At 56.3% G+C, this 9,111-nt stretch overlaps 3 protein-coding genes across 3 annotated transcripts; all 3 read left to right on the top strand.

The window, feature by feature from the left end:
* Positions 1 to 2,952: 2,952 nt before the first annotated feature.
* Positions 2,953 to 3,468, top strand: LMXM_36_2970 (conserved hypothetical protein; the record flags this gene model as incomplete). The annotated part of the gene is made up of 1 exon (XM_003874600.1): positions 2,953 to 3,468. One exon carries the CDS (start codon positions 2,953 to 2,955, stop codon positions 3,466 to 3,468), a length of 516 nt encoding a protein of 171 aa, XP_003874649.1.
* A 767-nt stretch (positions 3,469 to 4,235) lies between these two features.
* On the top strand, positions 4,236 to 4,634 carry LMXM_36_2960 (conserved hypothetical protein; the record flags this gene model as incomplete). The annotated part of the gene is made up of 1 exon (XM_003874599.1): positions 4,236 to 4,634. One exon carries the CDS (start codon positions 4,236 to 4,238, stop codon positions 4,632 to 4,634), a length of 399 nt encoding a protein of 132 aa, XP_003874648.1.
* A 753-nt stretch (positions 4,635 to 5,387) lies between these two features.
* Positions 5,388 to 6,629, top strand: LMXM_36_2950 (succinyl-CoA ligase [GDP-forming] beta-chain,putative; the record flags this gene model as incomplete). The annotated part of the gene is made up of 1 exon (XM_003874598.1): positions 5,388 to 6,629. One exon carries the CDS (start codon positions 5,388 to 5,390, stop codon positions 6,627 to 6,629), a length of 1,242 nt encoding a protein of 413 aa, XP_003874647.1.
* Positions 6,630 to 9,111: the final 2,482 nt, after the last annotated feature.

Genomic DNA, 9,111 nt, shown 5'->3' with positions numbered 1-9,111 from the left:
GGGACTGCATCGCGAAGCCACAGCGCAGAAGGTTTGCCTGTACATGCTCTAAAATCCCAGCACCGGGGTGGATAGCGGTACTGTGTGGCACAATGGTACGTCGACCAACTATGCTCACTGGTCCCGCGAAGATACACCGCTGACAATCAACCCCAGCAGGTGCTACGGCCGGCACGCCGTACTGTCGTGTGCAATGATGAACAACAACCAGAGCACCCACGTTATCGTATACACGTATGCTGAGTCAAACGCATAGCGTCAGTGCATCGCCGACGCGACTAGCCGGCCACCGTTCCACACGTTCGTGACGATGTCCATCAACACAACTATCGGTCAAGAAAGCATACCGGGTGGTGGACAAAGCAGGACATGGGCGGGCAGTGGCTAATCGCTTTGGCCGCTCGTGTGAGCCGCGCCGATGGCGTGCGCTAACGCATTGTAGTCTTCTCCACCACGGACGCACTCTTCCAGAGCGGCTACGCCTTTGTGCACAACCTCTACGTGGATGGGAACGGCATCAGTAGCAGTGACAGTGGTGGTGCCGATGTAACTGTGCCGACCCTAGAGAGGTCAGAATGCGTCTTACCTCGCGCTGTCCGTTCCAAACTGGAGGCCGGATCTGGTCGCCTATGATGCCTACGCAGAGGCCACTAACTACCTGTTTACCGCTGACCCGGCGCAGCAGGTGACCGTGGTAGACTTTGGTTTCTTTTGCAGTGGTACGATTTTCTATGATCCGGTGCTGCTGCGGCGGCAGATGTGAGGGGAGGGGGCGTGGATTGAAGGAGAGTTGGCGTAGTTGCGCACCAGCGCAAACGGCTGGGTTGGCATGCAAAACATCCGCGACATCGTGTACGACGCCACAGAGAAGCTCCGCCTTCCTCCCATCCGGGAAACGCAGGCTCTGCGAGCCGATCGTATCGCTTGGGGCACGTCCCTGACGGTTACGAGCGGCCTCAATGACAGCCATCACGAGAGGCTCTCGAGTCTTGACGTGCCAGGAGACCATCGCCACCCTCTACACCCCTCTTGGCATCTTTGACGGTAGCACGTTCTCTGCCGTCGGTCTGCCCGAGTTCGGCTGACGCATGCGGGTGAGTCCAAATGCGTCGCGCTACGTGTCTGTCTCGCTGTCCATGCCCGTAACGACCTCCACCCGGGCCCGCGGTTGCAGTCAGTCCGGAAGCCCTCTACAGCAAGTCGCCGTGCCGGACAGTGCCGACGCCGCCGCGAGCCGTGCGGGCGCAGTGCAGTCAGCAGGCACCGGTATGCGAGGCATGAAGTATGAAGAGCGTTCCAGATTCATACTGCGATTTCCTTCCCACGTCAGCGCCTCTGCAAGTAGACTGCAGTGCGCTGCATCTTCGTCCATCGAGCTCCCCCAGACGGTGAGCAGGCGCGCCTCTCAGGGTCATCCTTCCTAGGTGTGCGAAGCTGCACGTCTTCGTCGATGACAGCGTGATGGCGGTGTACAAGGATGATGGAACGGAGGTGCTGAAACAGCTGTGTCTAGCTGCCGAGAGGGGATAACGTCATGGGACGTGCCACTCGTTCGCCGCAGCACGAAGGTTATCGCAGCCGGCGCGGCGGTCTTCGCAGTGACGTCCATGGGATCCCCAGCGGTGCGCAAGGAGTCTCAGATACGCACCAACGGCACCGGATTTGCGCCGCGCTGCCCTCATGTCGCGGCTTCGAAGAGCATGACTCGCTGTGCAAGAATCTGCTAGCCCTTGAGAACGCGGAGGGCGGCGATATAAACCTGACGGACGCAGCGCAGCGTGATGAGTGTGGCAACGCTCTCCCTCTTTGCCCACACCCACACCCTCTTTTTCGCGCATTTTTTCTAAATTTCTTGCTATCGACTAGAGCGACAGCAGCCTCCGCTGCAGCCGTCTCTCTCGCGTGGTAGCGCGCACGAGTTGGAAAGGACATGGGGGTTGGTGTCTGGCTTCTTTTCTCTGTGTTCTGGTGCGTTGCTTCCCCATTCGCCATCACGCAACGCGAACGGTGGCACACAGCCTTCTCCATGCACCTGATAACCTCACCCCCACCACCTTCTTACCCTCATTTACCTCCTGCCTCTATCTCCGTCTGCTGCTGTGCGTTATGTGGCTCTATCGTGTATGCGTACCTCTGTGTGTGTCTCTCCTGAGGACTTTCCTGATGCACCGCTGCACTCTCCCTCCTTTTGTCTTCTTGTTCTGTGTGGTGGATACGTCACCACCGCGCCCCAACTGTCTCCTGACAGAAGCTTGCATCTGCGCCGTACCGTTTGCGGTGATGCGTGACAGAGCGTACGAGGGGACTACAACATCCCTCCCCCAACGTCTTGAAGGAGGAGTTGAAGCTGTGGAAAGTGCGGGCCGAACAAGCGCACAGGGATTTCTGCGCCGACGGCGACCTGCATCATTGATGAGGCTTTGTTGTGGTTGATGCCGACTCTTCCCATCTGCTGCCGTTGGTCATTTCACCACCGCCACACATCCCACACCATCCCATCTCCCATCTGGCACACACACACACACATACACACACCTATTCCTCTTCCTCACCTGTTCGTCTTCCTGCTTTACTAGGTCAACCCATCACACGAATCGTACATGATATATGTATATATAATATAATCTTCACGTACGTCTGCGCAGACGTTTCTTTCTCTGCAGGAGGATACACTGGGGTCTTTGTCGTCATCGTCTTGCCTTGCTCTTTCTCTCTCTACGAAGCTCTCTCCCCTTGCGCCTCTGATTCCTCACCTCATCACTCCCACACACGCCCACCACCCATCATTGCAGGCACGCACAACATCCTCATTCGCTGCGTTGGCTTTGGTGCGAAGCACTCAATTTGGGGCGTCAAGGCCGTTACTCGTTATCACACCACACACTACCGCACTTACAGCGCAGCTGTTGTCCTTGGTGTTCTTTCTCGACAGACGCCCCTGAAGAGTGCACCATGTGGGACCTCTCCATCACCAGAGTGTTCCAGGCGTACTGCGCAGGAGCTGTTCTCTTCGAGGTTCCCGTGATTGTGAGGCTGCTAAGTGGTGATATGCCGCTGCCAAAGGCCGGTGCCTGGGTCGACGACAAGGACTACTACACAAACAATAAGCCGCTGGTATACGTGTTTGTTGCCATGCTGGCGTGCCTCGTCGTGTCGCGCGGGATGGCGTGCGCACTACCGAAGTCACGCATCATCATTACCTACCTCGTCGTCGTCCACACATTCGAGGCAGGGCTCTACCTCTACTGCTGCAGCCACAAGGAGGATGCGCCAAACAGCGAAGTATACATTATGGGCACGCTGATGGTGATGAACATTTTTCTATTTGCTGCTCGACTGGTGCAGCTGAAGACGCAACTCACAAGAGCCGAGATCGCCGATCTCAAGAGGCGGCAGGAGCAACTCGCCATCATTCGCAAGAAGCGCGCGGACTACGCAAAGAACAAGGAGGAAAAAAAGAACAAGTGAAGTCTCTGGACGCGCCGATGCGGCCGCTCCTCGATGTCGCTGTGGTTAGTCCCTTTTGGCCTCTTGCCCTCTGCTCTCCAGCGTTGTGTCTGCTCGTGCTCCGGGCGTGTTGCGGGCTCCCTCTTGCTCTTCTTCGTGTTGAGGTGGCCTTGCGCCCTTTTTTGAACTCTATGCGCTTTTTTTCTCTGCTGTGAGGGAGTGTGGGGGTAAGTGAGGGGGCTGTCTTGGGTCGCATTGCGTCTTGTGCGCTGTCGCGGCGGCAAGGCGGCTCGGCTATGTTTCGTGTACAGTGCGAACTACACGCACACATACACACAGGCAAGTACTCGCCGACTGCAGTGCTGCGTTGTGGTAGTGGTCGAGTCGGTGTTTATAGCTCGCGTACTTGCCTTTTTGGGAGGCGAGCGCCATCTTTCGACGGGAAAGACGTGCTTCCTTGGCATGGAGAGATAGAGTGGTGACTGGTGGCGGGCACTACCCTTCACCTCCGATCCAGGTGAGTCGGTGAGGGTTTTTTTCTCGTCTTAGGGACACCCGCCATTCTTCTACCCCTTTTCTGGGTCTCTCTTCTTTTTTGTGCTGGTTCACGTCTCCGCTCTCCTCACCCCCACCTCCTCTCCTTCAGCATGCGCACAGCGACTGCGCAAGCATAAACGACCCCACCCGTAGCAGCAGCACGTGCCTCCACTGCTCAACGCAAGGGGAACTCGTATCGATTTTTTTCTTGCTTTTCTGTGCGTATTATCACGACTTCCACAGCGCCGCAGATGCTTGCCATTCAGTGGTACACGGTCGCGCTCATCCTCGCAGATGCGTACGAGCTGCTTCAGCTGAGGCAGGCCAATCTGAAAGGCTTAACCTATGACACCTGGTGGCTCGACAGCAGGGCTAACGCGCCGCTTGCCGTGGCACTGTACGCTGGCCTGCTCGTGTTCTTGATGCTTTCACGCCTGTTTGTGTTGCTAGAGCCACTGAACCGGTGGCTGCTGATGCTCAACACAATCCATGAGGGCATCCGTCTGGTGCTCTACTCGCTTCTTTTTACTCAGCACAGTGGTGCGACGCAGCTCAACACGATCCTTCTGACATTGATGTTGTGGAACACGCTTCTGTACGGGCGACAGTACTACATCACCATGTGCATGCTGCGGGAGCACAGCAAGTGATGCTATCCCCCTCCCCCGTATTGGTCATACATACACATGCACGCGTGGAAGCCGCTGCGCGCCGTGTGTGTGTGGAGTGGGGAGGTGGTGAGGAGGAAGCTGAACGGTGTTGGCGCCGCGCGGTGTCGATGACAAGTTCGCACCCTTCGATATCCTTGACTCTCCGTGTTTCTACTTCTACGTGTGCTGCTTCTCCGGTGGCCGCGGGGCTCAAGCCAGGCGGACGGGCGAGAAAATAGTAAAGGCCACAGAACAGGATTAGCACGCCATCACACGCGCTTCTATCGGAACGATGCGGAATGGGCGTCGCTTGATGGACCCCGTCGTGGCAGAAGCTGGAACGGAAAATAGGGTTTCTCCTTCCTCCCTCTCATCTTTCGGGACTGCTTCTTGCTCCACGCGCGTCATGAGGTGGATGCGGTCGACTCCGCAGAAGCGGGTGGTACACTCACCCTCATCAACTGGGTTCACATGTGTCTTCATCACAAGTAGATGTGCACACGCCCCCACGCATGCTCCTCGCTGCTCTTCTCCTCCCTCTACGTCCACCGCCTCCTCCCCCTCCCGTCTACCTTCGCTGCCGGTGCAGGAATTGTGAGTCAGTCTTCTCGTTTTCTTCTCGCTCTGCGCCTTGCTTCTACCAGATCAAAAGAGTCTCAGTCGCTTCTTCCTAACCCACCTCCTCCCCGCTCCCAACTTGCGTCCTCTGCGTGGCAGCCGCGCGTATACATAAATACAGAGCCGTCATTCGCCATGTTCCGCTTTGGTCGCCTGTGCACCCCCAAGGCTGCCGGCGTGCAGCGCCGCTTCCTGAACATCCATGAGTACCAGTCCAAGCAGATCCTCAAGGACAATGGCGGCAGGGTGGAGTTCGGTATCGCATGCAAGACGATCGAGGAGGTCGAGGCCGCGTGCGCCAAGATCAAGACGGAGAAGAAGGTCGTGAAGTCTCAGATCTTGGCCGGCGGTCGCGGCAAGGGTGTATTCAAGGATGGCTTCCAGGGTGGTGTGCACGTGTGCGACAGCGCCGCTGCCGCCGTCGAGGCTGCCAAGCACATGCTCGGCAACACGCTGGTGACGAAGCAGACTGGCCCCAAGGGCCAGCTGGTGAACACACTGTACGTCACGGAGGCCGTCGCGGGCATCAAGCGCGAGCTCTACCTTTCCCTCATCCTCGACCGAAAGAGCGCGTCGCCCATGTTCATTGGTAGCGCCGAGGGCGGTATGAGCATTGAGGAACTCGCCAAGACCCACCCGGAAAAGATCAAGACCATGAAAGTCAATGTCGCTGAGGGCGTGGATCACGACGCGGCTGTGGCGTACGCCAAGGAACTCGGCTTCTCAGGCGAGACGGCGGAGCGCGCGGCAGAGCAAATCAAAGCCATCTACAATATCGGCAAGTCCAAGGACTGCACCATGGTGGAGATTAATCCATTCGTTGAGCTCGAAAACGGTGATGTGATGGAGATCGACGCGAAGCTCAGCTTTGACGACAACGCCGTCTTCCGCCAGAGGGGTATCTTCGCCCTGGAGGATCAGACCCAGATCGATAGCAAGGAAGTGCTCGCCAAGAAGCACGATCTGAACTACATTGCTCTTGATGGCAACGTCGGCTGCCTTGTGAACGGCGCTGGTCTGGCCATGGCCACCATGGACACCATTTCTCTGCACGGCGGCAGCGCGGCCAACTTCCTCGACGCTGGTGGTAGCGCCTCCGAGGCGCAGATTGTGGCCGCCTTCAAGATCATCACGGGCGATGCGAACGTGAAGAGCATCCTGGTTAACATCTTTGGTGGTATCATGCATTGCGATGTCATAGCGCAAGGTGTCGTGAACGCCTCCAAGGTACTCAACACCTCCATTCCGATCGTGGTGCGCCTTTGCGGCACAAACGAGCAGCGCGGCAAGGACATCATCCGCAACAGTGGTCTCGTCATCCACCCCGTCGAAGACTTCGATTCTGCTGCCCGCAAGGCGGTGGAGCTTGCTAAGTAGTCGCGACGGTGCAGTGAGAAGAAGAGATGGGCGTCTGCACGTGTGTGTGTGTGTGTTTAGGCTCGGGTGCGCGCAGCGGGGCGCAGCATCCACCCGCTGCCCTGCATGAAACACCATTGCCTTTCAGGGCCCCTTCGCACTTGTTGTTGCTCTTTCCCTTCTCTCTCGGTAACACAGGAGGGGCTGACAAAGAAAGGGGGAGGAAGAGAGACGACCACGTTAAGGCTCGTGCAGCTGAGAACCCCACGTGAGCAGACGCACACGATTCCATGCACTCCATGAAGGAAAAGAGAGGCCAACGTGCTCGGGCGAGCTAGCTTGATGGCGTGAGAAGGGAAGAAGGGCTGCTGCGAGAATAGGAGAAGCAAAAATAGGATGGCCACAGATGGAAAGGCCAGTAGCTCCGATCGTCGTCATCCTTTTGCGTTCTTCTTCTTGTCGGCTGCAGTTGACCTGTTTGCTTTCTCTTTCCGGACCATAGTGGCCCATGTGTCGTCTTGCGGTCTGTGCGCATGTGTGTGTGTGTGGATGTGGATGTATCATCAAAAGGCCCTCCTTTGGGGGAGGGGGTATGCTTGTCCCTTCTCTTTTTTTTACGGCTGCTCTTCTTCCCCTTTCACCCGTTTGTCCTCCCCACCACCTCTCTCATTGTTGGACTCCTGATTGTGCTGCATGTGTCTTGCGGGTCTCTGTGGACCGTGCGTCTGCGGGCGTACACGCCCTCACCCATCCCCGCTCCATCTACCCGGATCACCCCCTTTGACCGTCACGCCTGACACACAATCACCTGGCAAGCAGCTGCGCCCCCTTCCTCCCTCTTTCTTACCTCTAACACGACAGCCACGACTAAGATCACGGCCATGATGGTACCACAACGTGCCGCGACAACAGCCAAGAGTGGGGAGGAGAGGGCTCTAAACGGGGAATGAATACACAAAAGGAAGTGTATTTTACGCTTCCTCCTATTCAAGCTGTCCTTGCTGTGTCTGTGTGACTCTGTGTGGGTGGACGTTTATGTGTGCTCCTATATATATATGTTACTTTATGTTCTACCTGATTAGTTTCTACTTGTGATGTCTCCCCCCCCCTTCATCCTCCTCCCCCCCCTCATGTTAAACCAGCAACACGTGCTTGCCGCCCTGTCGTATATATCAATGCCTCTCCATGTCTCGTTACGGTGTATCCGCGCGACCGTGCAGAAAAAGAGGCAGTGGCTAACCAGTTTGACGGAAGGAAGAAAACCAAAATAGAGGAGGGCGAGAGAGCGAGCGGCGCACTCTTCATTTACCTTTGCCTCCTTTGTCATGCTTTTTGTTTTGGCCATCTCTGTGCGTGCGCGCACACGTGCGGAGTGTCTCTACGCCTCTGCCTTGTCAGCTGTATCTGTTTGTCGACCTACACACAGACACACACACACACAGAATGCAAAGGAAGCGAGTGTGATGGACAGAGTGCGCGCGCGGCGGGGGAGGGAGGGAGGGAGGGAGGGAGAATGGAGAGCGAGTGAGAGACGGTGTTTAACGTTGCTAACTGCAAAAAGGGAAACCAAACAAGAACAGTGGCGCGTTCTTATTGCCTTAGGTGTTGACTGACTAACCGACGGACTTGGTATTGCTTCTCTCTCGCTTGCCTTCGTTTTTTTGTTTCGTGGTTGGTGTGCATCCATGCGATGGATGGGCGAATGACATCATCCACTCCAGATTTGGCGCGTACTGTCCGTTGGCCTGCAGTCCCTACATCCACCAACCTGTTCACCCCCTCCCCTCCTCTTCTTCTTTGTCTCCTCACCTTTAGTTGCTCTGTCCCCTACATTTCACCTCGTGCTCTCACGTCAAGTGGGGAGGTGCGGTCCTACGAAAGGGGTATGGAAAGAAGAGAGCGCCACTGCTGGAGTCAACTCTGACAGGTGGTGAGGGGGAGTAACGGTGATACTAGTTCTCGTTTCTCGGGCACCAGTCTTGTCTTTTATACATATATGTGTGTGTGTGTTTGGCTTGTGGTTTGTGGGTGCCCTTGTTGCTGATGGATGTCTTCCCAACTCATCTTCTCGCGGCAGCCCGTAGGCATACACACCAGCGTACTAGCTGTAGAAGTTTGGTCATTGCGGCCCCTGACTTCTCCCCCCATCAATGGTAATACCGAAGCGCACCGGCAAACGCATACCACCACCGTAAACATGTGACGAATGACAAAGCAATGGACAGGTCATCAATCACACGCGCACGCACATGCGGGCAGGTGCTGTGTTTTTCGAGAAAAAGGAAGAGTGGCAGCACAATACCGAGGCCCGAGAAGGAGAGAAAGGGAGAGATGGGGGGAGGGGGGAGGCTCCGTATAAGGTCGTATGTATGTGTGCACGCACACGCTCGCTGGTGGTTTCTCTCTTTGGCCTCTTGCCTCTCCCTCTTGTTTTTTTTGCTTATATCTGTTTTCTGTTTGAGTTATATAGGCACGCACTTACGCACACAACAACAACGAGAAA

The sequence above is a fragment of the Leishmania mexicana genome, chromosome 20 (assembly GCF_000234665.1).
Source record: "Leishmania mexicana MHOM/GT/2001/U1103 complete genome, chromosome 20".
Lineage (NCBI taxonomy): Eukaryota > Euglenozoa > Kinetoplastea > Trypanosomatida > Trypanosomatidae > Leishmania > Leishmania mexicana.
The sequence above is the reverse complement of the archived record's forward strand: the minus strand, read 5'-3'. Positions and strand labels throughout refer to the sequence as shown.